The following is a 19,545-nucleotide window of genomic DNA, read 5'->3' on the forward strand; positions in this document are numbered from 1 at the left end:
AGAGGCACGGTGGCTCACGCCTGTAATCCCAGCACCTTGGGAGACCAAGGTGGCTGGATCATCTGAAGTCAGGAATTTGAGACCAGCCTGGCCAACATGGTGAAACCCTATATCTACTAAAAATACAAAATCAGCCGGGTGGGGTGGTGGGCACCTATAATCTCAGCTACTTTGGAGGCTGAAACAGGAGAATCGCTTGAACTTGGGAGGTAGAGGTTGCAGCGAGCCAAGATTGTGCCACTGTACTCCAGGCTGCCTAGCGGACAGTGAGACTCCGTCTCAGAAAAAAAAAAAAAAAGAAGAAGAAGAAGGAGAGTTCTTGAGAAACATCATGAGAAACATCAGTGATTGGCCAGGCACAGTGGCTCATGCGTATAATCCCAGCACCTTGGGAGGCCAAGGTGGGCGATTCACCTAAGGCCAGGAATTCAAGACCGGCCTGAGCAAAATGGTGAGACACCATCTGTACTAAAAATACAAAAATTAACTGGGCATTGTGGCACACGCCTGTAATCCCAGCTACTCGGGAGGCTGAGGGGAGAGATATGCTTGAAACCAGGAGGTGGAGGTTGAAGTGAACTGAGATTGTGCCACTGCACTCCAGCCTAAGCAACACAGCAAGACCCTGTCTCAATCAATCAATCAATCAATCAATAAACAAACACATAAATAAGCATGCTGACTCCTTAGAGGTTAAAATTACATGTGTGTTGTGGGGCTGTCCACAATTGTGCCCCCAAAAAGTCATGTTGAAGTCCTAAACCCCAGTACCTGTCGGTGTGACCTTATTTGGAAGTAGGGTGTTTGCAGACATAATCAAGTTAAGATGGTTTCATTAGGATGGGCCCTAATCCATTATGACTATGTCCTTATAAAGAAGAGAAGAGACACAGAGACACACAGGGAGAATGCCATGTGACAACTTATGCAGAGGCTGGAGTGACAGGCCAGGCCAGTGGGGAGAACATGAGGACAACGGAACCTGGACTGCCAAGCTCCAGCCCCTGAATCCCTCCCTTCTGGTTCCGGAGGCCCCAGGGTTACTCTCCCACATGCTAACTGCTTTGAAAACCTCATTCCTCAACTCCACTCCATCATGGGTGGCCTGAGGAGGCCTGGACAGGAGGTCCTGGGTGACCTGTGAGAGCACACACCACGGAGCTGGGTGCAAACCTGCAGAGCCAAAACCTGGGGCTCCTGACTTCAAATTCACCTCTTACCAGTGTTCGAGTTCTCTTTCCAGTGGGAAGTCTGCCTGGCCTCAGAGTTGCAGCGAGGAGAGTGGCTCAGCATCCAGCATGAAAACATTTGGGAGACATCAAGGTCCATTTAACCAGCACAAGAGTCCCAGCCTTCTTTGCTGTGTCAATGTGAGCTTCTCCAAGCCTCAGTTTTACTTATCCGTGAAGTGGGCGTATTAAGGTAACGTTAAGTGGCTATAACAAAGAGACCCATGATAAATCAATGCCTTAAAGAAGATGAAGTCTCTCTCTTTCTTGTAGCAGTCCACAGTGCACATCCTGGGCTACTGTTTCACATGGACATCCAGGGACCTGGCTCCCTTCACTTTCTTCCTCTCCATTCCTTAGGGCATTGTCCTCCTTGTCACAGACAGACACATCACAGGCCTGTCCTTGTTCTGACTCCTGAAAAAGGGAAAGAGAGGGCAAACCAGGAGCCCCACAGTCTGTCAGCCTAAGCCCCTGATGTAAAGAGTTCACATCATTTTTGCTCAATTTCTCCTGGTCACCTGTCTGTTCCCAACTGCAAGTGGAGTTGGAGATGAATTCTGGTCATGCGCCTGGTAGAAATGGGGACCGATTTTGAGGGACAGCCTCAGGCTGGGCAGTTATAATGACACCTCCTTGCAGCTGTACAATAGGTACAGCTAGGGTACCTGGCACCAGGTAAGCCCTCAGTAAAAGTGCTCAATGTTACTGAGCTCAGAGCTCCAAGGGACCTTAGAAACTCTCTGGCCCAATGTCCTTATTTCTTTACAGCTAAAGAAACAGGCCTAGAGAGGAGTGACATTGGGCGGGGTTCCCCATGGGTAAGGAGAAAAGTTGGTTCCAAATCCTATCTGGCCCTGCAGATCCCATCCTCACACCTTTTATTTCAAAGTACCTGGTCTAATCCCACTAGGGTCTGGGCAGAGAGCAGGGTCCAGATGACCTCTCCCCTGGTCTCCCAGGGTTGGGGGACATCATTCTAGAGGGACCCTGTGCCCCACAGCAGCGCCCTCAGCTGAGGACCACACAGCTTTATGACTAAGTAGGTGTGGCCCTGGTTTCCAGGATAGGTGTCCAGACTGCTCTGTGACAAAGGGCCACGCCCGCCCCTAGGAGGGGGATTGGGCTGCCCCTTGGGGATGTTGCAATAGGAGCTGAGGATGGCGTGCCTGGGCTTCCTCCTCCCCGTGGGCTTCCTCCTCATGATCAGCACCATGGCCCGGGGAAAGTATGGCGTGGCCCACGTGGTGTCAGAGAATTGGAGCAAGGACTACTGTATCCTGTTCAGCTCCGACTACGTCACCCTCCCCCGGGACCTGCACCACGCCCCACTCCTTCCCCTGTATGACGGCACCAAAACACCCTGGTGCCCAGGCGAGGATTCCCCCCACCAGGCCCAGCTCAGCTCCCCCAGCCAGCGGCCCCTCCGCCAGACCACCGCCATGGTCATGACGGGTAACTGCAGTTTCCACACGAAAGGCTGGCTGGCTCAGGGCCAAGGTGCCCATGGGCTGCTCATCGTGGGCCGGGTCAGTGACCAACAGTGCTCAGACACCACCCTGGTGCACCAGGATCCCCGCCAGCCCCTGGCAGACCTCACCATCCCTGTGGCTGTGCTCCACGACACGGACATGCTGGACATCCTCAGCCACACTCACGGGGAGGCCATCGTCCGTGTGGCCATGTACGCGCCCCCTGAGCCCATCATCGACTACAACATGCTGCTCATCTTCATCCTGGCTGTGGGCACGGTGGCCGCAGGCGGCTACTGGGCCGGCCTGACCGAAGCCAATCGGCTACAGCGGCGCCGTGCCCGAAGAGGAGGGGGGCCTGGTGGTCACCGTCGGCCGCGGGAAGCAGCAGCAGCTGAGGGAGCCCAGAAGGAAGATAACGAGGACATCCCAGTGGACTTCACACCGGCCATGACGGGCGTGGTGGTCACCGTGTCCTGCTCGCTCATGTTGCTGCTCTATTTCTTCTACGACCACTTTGTCTATGTCACCATCGGGATCTTTGGCCTGGGTGCTGGCATTGGCCTCTACAGCTGCCTGTCACCCTTGGTGTGCCGCCTGCCCCTGTGGCAATACCAGAACCCTCCGCACGGCCTCAGGGCCTCTCTGCCGCTGCCCCTGCTGCTGCTGGCAAGCCTGTGCGCAACCGTGATCATCTTCTGGGTGGTCTACCGCAACGAGGACCGCTGGGCATGGCTCCTGCAGGACGCACTGGGCATTTCCTACTGCCTATTCGTCCTGCACCGCGTGCGGCTGCCCACTCTCAAGAACTGCTCCTCCTTCCTGCTGGCCCTGCTGGCCTTTGACGTCTTCTTTGTCTTCGTCACCCCCTTCTTCACCAAAACTGGTGAGAGCATCATGGCACAGGTCGCCTCAGGCCCTGCAGAGTCTTCAAGCCATGAGAGGCTGCCCATGGTGCTGAAAGTGCCCCGGCTAAGAGTCTCCGCCTTGACCCTGTGCAGCCAGCCCTTCTCCATCCTTGGCTTTGGTGACATCGTGGTCCCCGGCTTCCTGGTTGCTTACTGTTGCCGCTTTGATGTGCAAGTCCACTCTCATCTGGTCTACTTCGTGGCCTGCACCGTGGCCTATGCCGTGGGCCTGCTGGTCACATTCATGGCCATGGTCCTTATGCAGATGGGCCAACCTGCCTTGCTCTACCTAGTGTCCAGCACCCTGCTCACCAGCCTGGCTGTGGCCGCCTGCCGCCAAGAGCTCAGCCTCTTCTGGACTGGCCAGGGCAGAGCTAAGATGCCTGGGCTCGGCTGTGCCCCTTCAGCTGACTCTAGGCAGAAGCAGGAGGGTGCAGCAGACGCCCACACAACCAGCACACTTGAGAGAGGCACCAGCCGAGGAGCAGGGGACTTAGACAGCAACCCTGGAGAAGACACCACTGAGACTGTCACCATGTCTGAGAATGAAGCCACCAATCCAGAGGACCGCAGTGATAGCTCCGAGGGCTGCAGTGAGGCCCACCTGGATCCTAATGAGCTGCCCTTCATCCCCCCTGGGGCCTCGGAGGAACTGATGCCACTGATGCCAATGGCCATGCTGATCCCACTCATGCCCCTGATGCCCCCGCCCTCAGAGCTGGGCCACGTCCATGCCCAGGCCCAGGCCCACGACGCTGGCCTGCCCTGGGCAGGACTCCACAAGAGGAAGGGTTTGAAAGTAAGAAAGAGCATGTCGACCCAGGCTCCCTTGTGAACTGGAGGCCCTGAGACACACGCCTCTCAAAGGGCTGGTGGAACATTGCAGAGCAAAGCCATGCATGGCAACAATAAATCAGGGCATTAAAGAGATTTCATATCTACCCAAGGAGCCTCTCTGTTTGTTGAGAGTGCAAGAGAGCAGCAACCACAGAATAAGTGTGTACAGGGCTCGGAGGGTCCTTAGGAATGGGCACCACCCCCAAATAATGAAGGGGGGAAACTGAGGCTCCAAGAGGGCCTACGACTTGTGCAAGTTCAAGCAGCAAGGTTTGGATTTGCATCCAGGGCTCACAGGGCAGATACTCCCCTCTACCTGCCTGCCCAATCCCTTCCCAATCCAGAGTGGCAGCTTCTTAGCGTGGCACACAGCCCTCCATACCATCCCTGCCACCCACCCTAGGCTCATGGCCCATCTTCTCTCCATGCTCAGGTCAGACGGAACTCCTTGTCCTCCCCACCCGCTCTCTCTGCATATGCTGTTCCCTCCAGCTGGGATGCACTTCCCTCTCCAGGCAGAAACACTCCAACCTGGCTCCCTGACTCACTAGGAAACTCCTAAGCATCCTTTCCTCCCCAGCTCACATCCATTCTGCAAAATGTCTCTGCTCAAGATTCCCAGGCAGCAGCACCAAGTCCAGCACGTTCCTGTAAGCACCACCCATTCCATCTTCAGACATTGAGTATGCCCCTACTGTGTGCACCGCCATGTGGTGGGCACAGGGAAGGCCTCTGTCTAGCTGGGGGAGGGGTGGGCAGACAAGAAACAACCTTAGAATTGTCTCAAAGAGGGCAGGAGGGGTTGGAGAAGTTGGGGCCAGGGTGGAAGAATTCAGGAGACCATGGCCTCCCTCACTGACTCTAGGTAATGTTTAAGCCTCTTTTGGTCTCTGTAGTCTCATCTGCAAAATGAGACTTATAATACCATGTCCATCTGGAGGCAGGGGCATGGACAAGATGACCTCCTAAGGACTTTACAGGCTTTTAGGCCAGATAGGGTGCTGATGTGTTGCTTAATCAGAGCAGACAAACTCTGGGATGAGAAGGCTTCCTGGAGGAGGCGTTTTTGGAGGGGAAGAAAGTGTATCCCAAGAGGCAGTGTGGTTCAGTGGTTAGGGCTCTACAGCCAGGCTGCCTATCACAAATCCCAGCCCTACCACTGACATGGAGTATCTCACTGAGCAAATGACTTATCCATTCAGTGCTTCCGTTTTCTTGTCTGTGAAATGGGATAATAGGACCTACCATCTGGTTTTTGGGAAGTTTGAGTGAGTTGGCCTATGTCAGGAGATTGGCACAATGCCCTGCCTGTCCAAAGAGCCCCCTGCACGTGAGCTATGTTTGTGTTGCTCCCCTAGTGAAAGCCTTGCAGAATCAAACCCAGTTCCTACAAGGCCTTGGGGTTCCAGCCCAACAGCCCTCTTCCACCCCTCCAAACCCCTACTGCCACAAGCACACGCCAGACCCACCATACCCCCCGTGCTTTTTCCTCTACTTGGAACTACCTTTCTGCCCCTTCCTTACCACGCCCCATGAACTTGGCCTGGCTGGCTCTTCCTCTTTGCAGCCTTTCCTAAAGCATCCCTGTCTCAATCACACGACCAGGCACCGTGTTTCTTAGTTTTCCAGTCTTCGCCAGTAGAGGGTCAGCTTTGGAAGCCAGGGGCCTTGCCCATCTTGTTCATCTGTGTAGTTTCAGGGCTCAGAACAGGCCCGGCAGTGTTACAGGTGCTTGTTTTATTTGCTGGAGGAATGAATGGATGGATGAATGGATGAATGAGGAGTTGGCCAGCCTGAACTGCAGAGGAGGGGATGCTATGAGGGAAGGCCCCGCTGCCCAGGCCACCTCACAGGCTTCCTGCAGGGCCTTGGTCCGTGTTGATGTGAGACTTGGTGGGCCTGGGTGGGCCCTGGAGTGGGGAGAGAGGCCCAGAGAGGCAGTGCAGGGGGTGGGCATCTCAAAGCCCCACTTGCCAGGGAGGAAGTGCAGCCCCTCGGTACACAGCAGCTGAAGGCCCCGCTGGACAAAGGAAGCTTGGAGAACCTGGCCAGGCCACTGCGGAGGTGTTGGCAGCCCCTCCCACTGGAGCAGAGGCCATCTGGCCTGGACAGAGGGCCCTCTGCAGGCCCTGGCTCAGCCCCAGCCTGGGCAGCCTCCCTGCTGCTGGCCTGCGTCACAGGGCCTGCCGAGGGCAGCTGCACCCTCTGCCAGGCCTGAGGGGAAGGGCTGGACAGAGCCGAGGCCTCCTGGCCCCCCAGCCCCCACATCCCCCAAAGCAGGAGGTCAGGATGAAGAAACTTCTCTTTCCCAAAAATCCACAGTCTGAGGGCTCTGAGGATTCAGACCTGGAGCTCCGCAGGCCTGCAGGGAGGCCAATACCTGCCTCCAAGGAGAGGGGATTCAGGGAGGGTCTGGGTCGGGAGGCCTCCCCCTTCCCAGCATCCAGACCTGATGGGGAGGTGAGGGCCTACAAGGCCTGGATCTGCTGCCTCCACTCCTCTTCCCCAACCCCCAGCTTGCTGCACCGTGCTTGGGCAGCAGAACTGAGGTGCTCACAGGGTCCCAAGGCCAGGCCTGGGGTGGACAGCAGCCCAGGGTGCAGTGGCATCACGGTGCCCAGGTAGCTCTCAGCTCTGCTTCTCACTGGGAAGTCATCCTGGTCACCCAAGTTTCACCACCCCCTCCCCGTGCTGGTTCCCCAGTGTGGCCACAGCCAGGACTGACCAATGTCGGGCCCCTCTATGAAGGACACCCCAGCTCCAGAGTTCCTGAGGGCTCACTGGGGCCGCAGCCGACTGGCCCTGAGGCCTGGCTTCATCCTTACCCTCCTACAGCCCTCACTTCCTGTCAGGCATCTCCCCTGAGACCACTGCCCAGCACCTCCCACCCAGCATGCTCCTGAGGCTCATTCCCAGGGAGCCCAAGCTAAGACACAGGGACAGCTGCCTTCTATGTGTGAACTGGAAAAACTATGTGAGTCCCCCCACACACCCCTACATCCTCCAGGCTCTTCCGCCCTGCCCAGGAAAGGAGTGTGGGGTTGGGGCTGGAGGCAGGTGATGGGCAGGACCTTTCTTCTTCCTCCCAAGAACACTCTGCAGCGACTCTGCCCATTTCACAGATGGGGCTGGGCAAGGACTCTGGGTCGAGAGACAGCTTGAGGGTTTAGAAAGAGCTACCCAAGCATGGCTGCCGGTCAGAATCACTGCGGTACCTGCCAAAAATCTGGATTCCCGGCCCCACAGATTCTGAGTTGACAGGTTTGGGGTGGGAACAGGCATCTGCCATTTTGAGGGACTCCACCCCCACCCCAGGCTGAACACCTTTAGAGTCTGGCTTTAGCCTCTTGTCTTGGCAGGGCCAGGAGGAGGTGGGAAAGAGGGAGACCAAAGCTTCAAGGTGCCAGGGGCCCAAGGTAGGTCCTGCCTCCAATCCTGACACACACATTCAGCTGGGGGCCCTGCAGGCTCCCCTCCCTGAGCCCTGGGCCCACCTGACCACACCCGGAGACTCAACCTCTACCTTGCTGCCCTGGCCAATCCTGGTCTGGGGCAGGAAAAACTGAAGCAACTTTACCAACCAACAAACTTCACTTACCGCCATGCTTCTCAACCCCCGATCCCCATCTCTAGCATGTCCTCTGAGGCAGACTTCGTCCTGTTTTGTTCATCATGCACTGGACCTGGGACATAGTAGGTACTCAATAAAACATCTGTTGTATGAATGCACTGGCTGGCTGAATGTCCCCCTTACTAACTGTGTGACTTTGAGGATGCAAAAGTCTCCTTACCATAAAGTGGGCGTGATAACACTGCCTGCCCCAGGGGTTGCGGTAAGTAATAAGCCATATGGGTGAGGAGCTGAGCCCAGTGCCCAGCACAGAGTCAAGTCTCCTAGATCTTGCCCTGCTGCTGCTGCTGTGCCTTCTGATGGCCCAATGTCCCTGTTCCTGCCCAGAAGCCTCCTCTTACTCTGCCAGTCCCCTTCCCAGAGAACAGGGCCGACTCCAGGCAGCTAGACCACGCTGCCACCTGCCAGAGGTGCCCAAAGCTGGAAGCCCCTGCCTGAAGGCCAGAGGGACACAGGATACTGCACGTGTGCATATGTACACATGCATGCACACACATATGCATCCATTCACATACACATGGGCACACACTCATGCTGCACACTTCACACACCCACACACCCCATACCTGCACACACATACTCCCATGTGCACATCCACACACATGCACCCGTACTGAGCACGTGCACATGCCCTTGTGCACACCTGTGCACACCCAGCACGTGCACACGCACACACGCACACACCCCTGGGCTCTGACCTGCTGCGTGTGGTTCCCTACAGATTCAGCCTTTCCCCACCAGGCCTTTCCTGGGCCTACGGGAGTGGGGGTGCTGATTCCTGGATTTCCCACCCTGAAGGACAGGGTGGTCAAGGCCCCCCACAGGCCTACCCCTTTCCTGATGGGACAGGTCCCCCTTCGAGACAGAACTCACTGCCCAGCTGCTCTGAGGAGTGTGGTTCGAGGACAGCCTCCTGAGGACGCCTCAACTTTCTAGCCCGGCTCACTCACACTCTTCAGGGTAGGGAGCACAAAGGGCCGATTAGAGGCTGAGCAAGACAGGGGCCCAGGCCCTGGTCGTCTCCACCCAGAGTGGTCTTTGCTCGGATCCCATGGACTGGCAGAGGCAGCACAGGCCTGCGTCCCAGGCTGCCGGCTCCCCATGCTGCAAGCTGCTTCCTCCTGACTCCACTACTAACCACCACAGCATCTGCTTCCTACACAGCCTCACCTGTGATAGGTGAACCCTCAGATGGGACCAGGGCAGGAATAGCCTCCTCGAGGCTGCCCCCAGGGCCCCATGTGGCCCAGCCTCAGGGCTGAGCTGTTTTATGCAGGCCAACTGACATTTCTGTCCGTGGCCTTGGTTAATCCCAGCACCAGCTTCATGAGGCATGGGCTTGGTTCTCTTTTGTTCATGAGAGGGTTTAGTACTGGAGCTTCTGGATTTCTGGGATGGTGGGGACCAGCAAGGACCTATGAGATGCTCTCATCCACAAATGAGGAAAGGAAAGCCCAGAGAGGGCCAGGACCTGCCCAAGGTCACACAGCAATGGGACAGTAGAAACGAAATGCAAGTCTGGTCTCCTGCCTCCCAGCCCAGCAGCTGGGACCAGCTCTCGTCCTCAACATCCCCTCCCTCCACACACCCTCGTCTCTGACCCATGTTCCTCTGAAATCACACCTCCCCCAGGAAAACTCTGGGCCTACCCACTCCTGTGCCCTGTGTCCCCTTGGGAGGTATAGCCCCACATTCTCCTTGAGAAGTATCTGTGTGTGTTGTTTGATAAAGTTTTGTGATTCAGCATCTATCTGCTTGCCAGTTAGAAGGAGAGCACAGCTGGACTTTGAGACCTGGGTTCAAAGCCCCACATTGCTTTCTCTTGTCATGTGATGCTGGACAACAGAAGCCAACCTTCTGAGCCTCAATTTTCTCATCTGTAAAATGGACTGCTAAGACTCACCTAATGGTTTGTTGTAAGGATTAAATGAAGTGAAGTATGTGTATGAACAGCTAACACTGGCTAAGCACTTATAGCAGAGCAGATAAATGCATTATCTCATTACATGTGACCCAGGTTTGGGGAAAAAGTTTCCAGGACGGCACTCGACATACCCCCAAATGCCGTCTTTCCCAAATGAGCTCCCAGAGGTGGAGTCATCCTCTTCCCTTGGTCTCCCCTGCCCACACTCACTGGGATGTGGTGTGTGGGTGGGTGCCTGGTGGTAAGCAGGGCACCACCACAAAACCAGGAAGTGGGGTCCCTGCAGTTTAACTGAACCACCAACGTTTTGCGCCTTTTTTCCTGCAACCCTGAATCTTGAATGCTCCTGTGCTGCCACCTGCTGGCCAGGAAGATAAGAGCAAGCGGGGCACACGGAATTTGGGAATAATCAAGAATGATATTTAAAGTATGTACAATAAACTAGCAATTAGCAGAGTTCTGAAGCCCCTTTTGTGCTCAAGGGTAACTAACACTTTAGAATCTGTGTGGTTAGAAGGGTGAGGTGCCCTGGAGGAGGGTATTTTGATATTTTATGGAATGAAATAGCCCAATACAGCATCACTGAATGTCCTTAATGCCTGAAGATGGTCCATGCCCTGACGCTTACCCCACCCCATAGAATCACACCACCATGAATAAGTCTCCTCAGGCCCCTCAGTTCCTGGACTATTTGTGCCAGGGAGGGGGAGACTCCCCATATCCTCCCCACCCCCACCCCCAGGTCCAGACCCAGTCCTTGTCCCTGCGGGTCAGCAGGCACCCTGCCTCCCCATCCACACACACAGAATAGGTTCCGGACACGGATGCCATCACTGTTCGCTGTGTTTGTAAACAAAACCCTGCCCACCATTGCTTTACTTTTCAGATACTTAGTTTTATCTTTGGGGTCGCTCTTCTGCAGACCCAACTTGCAGCTGCTGGAACCTTGTCTAGAGCCCTTCCAGGTCTGGAAGTTAGATCCAGGTTTAACACCTCCCTCCTGGCCCTAGGGAGGGTGACAGGAAGCATTCTCAGAGACACCTCAACGGGGCCTGGAAGGGAAGCAGATGGCTGGGGCTGCTGCTGGGAGAACCTTGGACTGCTAAAATCTGAGATGTTTTGGGGTTTTGTTTTTGTTTTGGTTTGGTTTGGTTGGTTGGTTTGTTTTTTGAGACAGGGTCTTGCTCTGTTGCCAAGGCTGGTGTGCAGTGGCATGATCACAGCCCACTGCAGCCTCAACCTCCCAGGCTCAGGTGATCCTCCCACCTCAGCCTCCCCAGTAGCTGGAACTACAGGCATGTGCCACCACACCCGGCTAATCTTTGTGTATTTTTTGTAGAGATCAGGTTTTGCCATGTTGCCCAAGCTGGTCTCCTAGGCTCAAACAATCCTCCCGCCTTGGCCTCCCAAAGTGTTGGGATTACAGGCGTGAGCCACTGAGCCTGACCTGAGACCTTGTTCTAAGAAATGCCTTTAAGTAGTATTCCCCAGGCTCTCAAAGACTTGAATGGCAGCAAAGATTGGTGGGGTTTGGGGGATTGCAATGAGGTCTGAATAATGGTGTTGGCAAAGCCTCCAGTGACCATCCAGAACTGAGGACAGAGAGGGAAAGCAGCCTTCCCAAGGTCACACAGCAGACCCAGTAACAAGCCCAAGGCAACCAAGAACCTGGGAACTAACACAGAAACCCTTTGTAAACAGGAGACGCTTTCTGGTTTGCCTTTCAGAGGCTGCTTCGTGCAGCCCCCAAATTCCCCCACGTACTGGGTCTTCTTAATGCAGGAGATGCCTGGGTCCAGAGAGAAAAGAACTTCTCTGAGCAAAACCCTCAGTCCCTTGTCCAGCCTGGACCCAGGCTTGGCCCTACCTGCCATTCCCGACTTGACCCAGACACTGTAGTGAACTCAGGCAGGAGGGTCCACAACTGAGAAGAACCCTCATCCATCACAGCCCAGGTTCTCTTCCCGGCCATCCCCCGGGGCAGCCCGAGAGCATGAGCCAAGGGGGTCTGGTCTCCACCTACCTTGCTTAATCCTTAAAGCCAGTTGTGACACATTGAATAATGTCCCCCAAAAAAAATTTGGAACCTATGATCATTACCTTGCATGAAAGGGAGTAAAGGAGAAAGGACTTTGTGGACGTGACTAAGCGAAGGATCCTGAGACGGGGAGATAATCCTCTATCGTCCTAGTGGGCCCTAAATGCAAGCACATGGGCCCTTATGAGAGAGAGGGGGAGAGAGAGAGACAGAGGAGAAGCTGGGTGCAGTGGCTTACGCCTGTACTTCCAGCACTTTGGGAGCCTGAGGCAGGCAGATCACTTGAGGTCAGGAGTTTGAGAGCAAACTGGCCAACACAGTGAAACCCTGTCTCTACTAAAAACAAAAATTAGCCAGGCATGGTGGCGCATGTCTGTAATCCCAGCTACTCGGGAGGCTGAGGCAGGAGAGAATCGCTTGAATCCCGGAGGCGGAGGTTGCAGTGAGGGGAGATTGCATCACTGCACTCCGGCCCCGGGTGACAGAGTGAGACTCCATCTCAGTTAAAAAAAAAAAAAAAGAGAGAGAGAGAAAAAGAGAGAGAAGGCAGGGTGCGGTGGCTCATGCCTGTAATCCCAGACTTTGGGAAGCCAAGGCAGGTGGATCACCTGAGGTCAGGAGTTTGAGACCAGCCTGGACAACATAGTGAAACCCCGTCTCTACTAAAAATACAAAAATTAACAGAGCGTGGTGGTAGGTGCCTGTAATCCCAGCTACTTGGGAGTCTGAGGCAGGAGAATTGCTTGAACTCTGGAGGTGGAGGTTGCAGCGAGTCGAGATTGTGCTACTGCACTCCAGCCTGGGCAACAGAGCAATACTCTGTCTCAATAAATAAATAAATAGAGACAGAGCGATGGAGGAGAGAGCAGGATTACACACATTGAAGAGGAGAAGGCAATGTGGTGATGGAGGCAAATTGGAGTGATGTGGCCACAAGCCAAGGACTGCTGGCAGCCACCATGAGTTGGAAGGGGTAAGGAATGAATTTCCCCCTAGAGCTTTTGGAGGGAGCACAGCCCTGCTGACCCCTTGATTTCGGCCCAATGATCCTGATTAGACTTCTGGCCCACAGAGCTGTGACAGGATATATTTCTGTTGTTTGAAGCCATCAGGCGTGTGGTCATCTATTACAGCAGCCACAGATGTGAATCCACTGTACAACAGACATCTGTGGCACAGGCTGCCCTTGCACCCAGAGCTGTGCCTGAGAAGTAAATGGCTCACAGAGTAGACAAGATGAAGATATAACCCAACAACGAAAGCCCCCTAGCCTGCCGGGTATTCTTTCCTGCAGGGGAGAGGTGGGCATGGGGAGTCAGGGAGAGAGGCAAGAACTGGAGTCTTGGTTGCAACAGTCAGTGAGTGTATTCTCAGTTCAGCCACTGCACTGGCCTCGGGGGACTTCTTTCCACTGTTATTGATTGTACTCTAGAGGAAAATTGGAAAGCACAGGAAAGTAGAAAAAAATCCACAATTACTATAAACTTTTGGTTTATTTCCATCCAGTCATTTTTTCCCCCATGCATAAGGGTTTTGTTTTGTTTTTATTTTTTTAATTGTGGTAAAATACACATAACAAAATTCATCAAAGTATACAGTTCAGCAATATTATTAAATACACTTATGATGTTGTGCAACCAGCACCACCATCCATTTCTAGAACTCTTCATCTTGTCAAACGAAATTCCATACCCACAAACAACAACTCCCATGCCTTTTTCCCCAGCTCCTGCTCCACCATTCTACTTCCTGTCTCTATGATGTTGACTACCCTAAGTGCCTCATATAAGTGGAATCAGAGAATTTGCCTTTTTGTGACTGGCTCATTTCATTTAGCATAATGGCCTTAAGGCTCATCCATGTGGCAGCATACTGCAGGATTCCTTTCATTTTTAAGGATGGGTAACATTCACTGTGTGTATGCAGCACATTTTGCCTAGCCATTCATTCCTCTGTTGGTGGACACTTGGGTTACTATAAACATTGGTGTGCAAATATTAGATGGTGCAAAAGTTATTGCAGTTTTTGCCATTGCTTTCAATATCTCTGAGGCCCTGTTTTTAATTCTTTGGGTTATATATCCAGACGTGAAATTTCTGAATCACATGGTAATTCTATGTTTAACTTTTTGTTTATTTGTGTATTGATTTATTGATTTATTTATTGGGAATGGGGTCTTGCTACATTGCTCAGGGTGGTCTTGAGCTCCTGGGCTCAAGCAATCCTCCCTTGACATCCCAAGTAGCTGGGATTACAGGCACGAGCACCTGGCTTTCTGGTGTTTGTTTGTTTGAGACAGGGTCTTACTCAGTAATCCAGGCTGGAGTGCAGTGGCACCATCACTGCTCACTGTGGCCCTGACTTCCCAGGCTCAAGCAATCCTCCCACTTCAGTCCCCCAAGTAGCTGGAACCACAGGTGCACACCACTATGCATGGCTAATTTTTTTTTATTTTTAGTAGAGATGTGGTCTCACTATGTTACTCAGGCTGGTCTTGAGCTCCTGAGCTCAATGCATCCTCCAGGCTCAGCCCCTCAAAGTGCTGGGATCACAGGTGTGAGCCACAGTGCCCAGCCTCTATTTAATTTTTTAAGAGATTGCCATACTCTTTCCACAGAGACTATAGCATTTTACATTCCCACCAACAGTGCACACGTGTTCCAATTTCTCTACATCCTCATCAATACCTATTTTCTGGTTTTGGGTTTTTGTTGTTGTTGTTTGCTTGTTGGTTTGTTTTGAGACAGAGTTTCACTCTTGTCGCCCAGGCTAGAGTGCAGTGGCATGATCTTGGCTCATGAAACTTCCACCTCCTGGGCCCAAGCCATTCTCCTGCCTCAGCCTCCTGAGTAGTTGTGGTTACAAGTGTGCACCACAATGCCCGGCTAATTTTTGTATTTTTAGTAGAGATGAGGTTTCACCATTTTGGCCAGGCTGGTCTCAGACTCCTGACCTCAGGTGATCCATCCACCTCAGCCTTCCAAAGTGCTGGGATTATAGGCATGAGCCACCACATCCAGCCAATTTTCTGTTTGTTTGTTTTAATAGAAGTCTTCTTAATGGGTATGAGGTAATATCTCATTATAGTTTCAATGGGCATTTTTCTAATGTGCATTTTTCCATGTGGTTATTGACCATTTATCTTTTCAAATGGAGAAATGTCTTTTTAAAATCTTTGTCCATTTTTCTTTTTTTTTTTTTTTTTTGAGGCGGAGTCTCGCTCTGTCGCCCGCACTGGAGTGCAGTGGCCGGATCTCAGCTCACTGCAAGCTCCGCCTCCCGGGTTTACGCCATTCTCCTGCCTCAGCCTCCCGAGTAGCTGGGACTACAGGCGCCCGCCACCTCGCCCAGCTAGTTTTTGTATTTTTAGTAGAGACGGGGTTTCACCGTGTTAACCAGGATGGTCTCGATCTCCTGACCTCGTGATCCGCCCGTCTTGGCCTCTCAAAGTGCTGGGATTACAGGCGTGAGCCACCGTGCCCGGCCTCCTTTGTCCATTTTTCAATCAGGTTGTTTGTCATTTTTTTGTTGAGTCTTAGAAGTTCTCTACACATCCTAAATATTAATCCTTTATCAGATACATCATTTGCAAATATTTTCTTCCATACTGTGGGTTGCCTTTTTACTCTGTTGATAGTGTCTTAGAATGCACAAAATTTTTTAACTTTCATGAAGTCCAGTTTTTCTTTCTTATGAAGTCTGTTGTCTGTGCCTTTGGTGTCATATCTAAGAAATCATTGCCACATTCGATGTTGGTGAGCTTTTGCATGATGTTTTCTTCTAAGAGTTCCATGCATAGGTTTATTATTTGTTCATTTCAGTCCCAAGATGTCATCTGTCACCCACGCCATCCAGATCCCTGTTAAAGAAAAGGGCACAACTATTCTTGGTCATGTCCATCCAGCTGCAGTACTTGACACCTCCCTACCACTTGTCAAACCAACCCCAACTCCCCAGCCTGGTGTTTAAGGCCATCTGCATCCAGCCTTCCCTCCTGAATGGCCTTCCCTCCACTGGCCCCTATACATCCTGTTCACGTGGCTCTTCTCACCCTCGCTCTGTGCCTCTGCTCACCTAGAATGAACTTCTTCCACCTTCCTCTAATTCCTGTACACAAGAATTCACTGAGACAGTCCACATTCCAGGACCCCCATGCCGGGCCCTGTCCAAGGTCCTGGAGATGAACATAAGCAAGATGTGATGGTGGCGGGAGGGGGTCATGGATGCGTTCTCTTTAAGACCCTTTTGGCTTTGAAGAATAAGAAACTGCTCAAAGTAGCTTAAGCAAAAAGAGAAGCATATTTGGAGGGACACAGGAATTTCTCAAAACAGAAGGGCAAACAGCCCAGTCAGGCCTCATGGGAACTGGGAATTAGAAAGCTTTCTGCCTCGCTGAGATTCACAATCTCTGGACCTCCACTTCCTCTCCTCCCCTCCCTGGGCTGACTGCCTCTGTTCACCCATTTTGCCCTTGTCTCGTTGTGCCCATGGCCCCCAACTCCACATCATTGCCTGTCAGCCTAGGGGTCACCACCAATAGGCAATGGTGTCTATGCAGCCACATTTCAGACTCTCAAGAGAGAATCTACCTGGCTTCCATACTCGCTAGGGACCCTATTTTTTCGGCATCCTGTCACTGGCTGTGGGTGAGCCCATGGGTCCCTGACTCAGATGCCCACTCCAGGTCCAATCAGTTGTGGCTGGAGAAGGAGGGTGAGGAAGGCAGGGGCAGCTGGAGCACAAGGTTGTTCTTCCCGGAGATTGCTTCTCCCAGATCAGAGTCTGAATTTTATCAGGATCCCTGGATGAATCATGGGCAGATTAAAGTGTAAGCAGCAGGCTGGGCACAGTGGCTCACGCCTGTAATCCCAGCACTTTGAGCCAAGGAAGGCAGGAGGATCACTTGAGGTCAGGAGTCTGAGACCAGACTGGATAACATGGCTAAACCTGTCTCTACTGAAAATATAAAAATTAGCCAGGAGTGGTGGTGTGTGCCTGTAATCCCAGCTACTCGAAAGACTGAGGCAAGAGAATCACTTGAACCCAGTAGGCAGAGGTTGTAGTAAGCTGAGATTGTGCCATCTCACTCTACCCTGGGCGACTGAGTGAGACTCTGTCTCAGAAATAAATAAATAAGTGAAACTAAAAATAATAAAGTGTAAGAAGTGCAGCTGTGGAGCTGTGGTTCTCCAAGAGTGGTCCCTGATCCAGCAGCCTCCGCATCACTGGGCAACTTGTTAGAAATGCAGATTATGGGCCAGTGCGGTGGCTCACGCCTTTAATCCCAGCACTTCCGGAGGGCGAGGCGGGTGTATCACCTGAGGTCAGGAGTTCGAGACCAGCCTGGCCAACATGGTGAAAACCTGTCTCTACTAAAAATACAAAAAATCAGCCTGGCATGGTGGCGTGTGCCTATAATCCCAGCTACTCAGGAGGCTGAGGCAAGAGAATCGCTTGAACCTGGGGGGCAGAGGTTACGGTGAGCCAAGATCACACCACTGCATTCCAGCCTGGGCGACAGAGTGACATTCTGTCTAAAAACAAAAGAAACAAATTTTTAAAATGCAGATTACGAAGCCCTATCTTAAACCTGCTGAATCTGAAACTCTGGGGGTGGGGCTCAGCCCTTTGTTTTCACAGCCCTCCAGGTGACTCAGATGGGCACCAAAGTTTGAGAACTATTGCCCTAAGGCAGGGATTGACAAGCTTTTCCTCTAAAGGGCTAGATGGTAAATACTTTAGACTCGGTGGCCTCAACTCTGCTGTCATAGCACCTAAGCAACCATAACAATAGATAATAAAGAACAGGTACATGTGGCAGGCAGGATTCTCAAGCAAGTCTGGGCCCTTTCTGGACCCTGATTTTTGCTGCCATGTCTTGGCTGACCACAGTTTCTGGACTTCCGGTTTCTGCTTGACTTGTCCTCAAAGAACTCTTTGTTCTCTCATGAATCGAACACTTGCTCTTCTTGTCTTTATTGGGAGCTCACCTCTCCAGTCTGCCCACAGCTCCCACATGGCTGCCTGGTGGCTAACACGGCTCAGAAGCATGGGTGATGAGTTGGAAATGTTGTAGGAAAACAGGTTTGTATGCCCACTGTGTGCTAACAGATCCAATAACTGAGACAGCAGGGTTGACAGAGACAAAGAGTTTAATGATCCCAGGGCACCGAGTGAGGAGATGGAGACCCTCAAATCCATCTCCCACAGTAGTTTTGGGCGAGGTCTTTAAGGGGATTGTGGAGGGTGAGCTATTGAAAAATTGGGGTTGTTGACTGGTTGGATCCTTTCAAGGATCATGAGTTTCAGTGCCCTGGTTGGTTCCTATCTGTGTTCATGTCTCATTGTTGGTATAACAAATTTTCACAAACCAGGTGGCTTAAGACAACAGAAATTTCTTTTCTCCCCATCTGGAGCACAGAAGTCTGAAATTTAGGTGCGTGAAGGGCTTTACTCCCCATGAAGGCTCTGGGAGGAGTCATGCGTTTCCTCTCCCAGCCTCTGGCAACTTCAGGCGCTCCTTGGCTTGCAGCAACATCGCTCCAATATCCACCTCCACTGATATGTGACCTTCTCCCCACCTGAGCGCATTTCAAATCTCCCCCTGCCTTTCTCTCATGGTGCACTTGTCATTGGATTTAGGGCCTGCCTGGAGATCCAGGATGATGTCATCCTGAGGCTCTTCACTAATTACATCTGCAAGACCCTTTTTCCAAATAAGGTCACATTCACAGCTTCCTGTGGACATTTATTTGGTGGTTGGGGCACACCATTCAACCCCTTACACCACCCTCCCCGTCAAACACACAGGATCAGACTAGGGACAAATGGTGTCCCTACTCCATCTTCATCCTAATCAGAACTACAAAGGACAAGGTTTCTGGTCATCCCCATACTACAGCGAGAGCGAGAAGAACATCTGACAAACAAGGCATGGCCCCTCTTCTCCAGTAACCCATGGTTCAATGGAAGCAGAGCTGCCAAGAGGGGTGCCATATTTGTACCCCATTATGGCAGTGCCTACCCCTGCCCACTAGCTCCTGTCAGGTTCTGGAGCTGTGCCTGGAGGATGACATAATGCCCACAGGCACCCGGAGCATCCTGGAGAGCATCCCATCCTGGATGGATGGGACTTGCAGGGTGCCCAGTGATCCTGAGACGCACACAACCACCCTAATGCAGCTTCCATTCTGCAAGTGCAGGAGGTTTTACGGTTGCCAGGATGGCAATTAGGGAGGGGACGAGCAGCCAAATGGCGCATTCTTGGGCCCTGCAGCCAGCATTCTGTGCTGCCCGTCTCAGTGCCAGGAGGATGAGACTTTCCAGAAAGCAAGCTATGTCCAGACAAGATCCATCCTGAACATTAGCTCAGCAACAATGAGGGAAATGAGGGGTGAGCAGCCCTGGCCTGCTGTGCTTCTCTGAAATGCTGATAAGAATGGTCTAGCTGGGGACTGCCATACATGGGCCCAGGAAAGAAAGAAGCAGCCGAGTTAACGAGAATTG

The 19,545-nt window shown here is 52.6% G+C and overlaps 1 protein-coding gene and 1 long non-coding RNA gene across 2 annotated transcripts in view; one reads left to right on the forward strand and one right to left on the reverse strand.

Moving 5' to 3' along the window:
- Window positions 1-835: 835 nt before the first annotated feature.
- The window catches only part of LOC111529281, a 42,275-nt gene continuing 23,565 nt past the window's right edge, over window positions 836-19,545 (reverse strand). The window contains exon 2 of the long non-coding RNA XR_002727371.2: window positions 836-1,646. This is a non-coding gene — a long non-coding RNA (uncharacterized LOC111529281). The remainder of the gene's footprint in view (window positions 1,647-19,545) is intronic.
- SPPL2C (signal peptide peptidase like 2C) lies at window positions 2,374-4,555 on the forward strand. Its single transcript, XM_023196174.3, has one exon. The coding sequence runs from the start codon at window positions 2,390-2,392 to the stop codon at window positions 4,442-4,444; it is 2,055 nt and encodes a 684-aa protein (XP_023051942.2). The 5' UTR covers window positions 2,374-2,389; the 3' UTR covers window positions 4,445-4,555.

Source organism: Piliocolobus tephrosceles, chromosome 16, assembly GCF_002776525.5.
Source record: "Piliocolobus tephrosceles isolate RC106 chromosome 16, ASM277652v3, whole genome shotgun sequence".
NCBI lineage: Eukaryota > Metazoa > Chordata > Mammalia > Primates > Cercopithecidae > Piliocolobus > Piliocolobus tephrosceles.

Coding starts and splice junctions, on each gene's coding strand:
- SPPL2C (XM_023196174.3), top strand. CDS start 2,390: ATGGCGTGCCTGGGCTTCCTCCTCCCCGTGGGCTTCCTCCTCATGATC.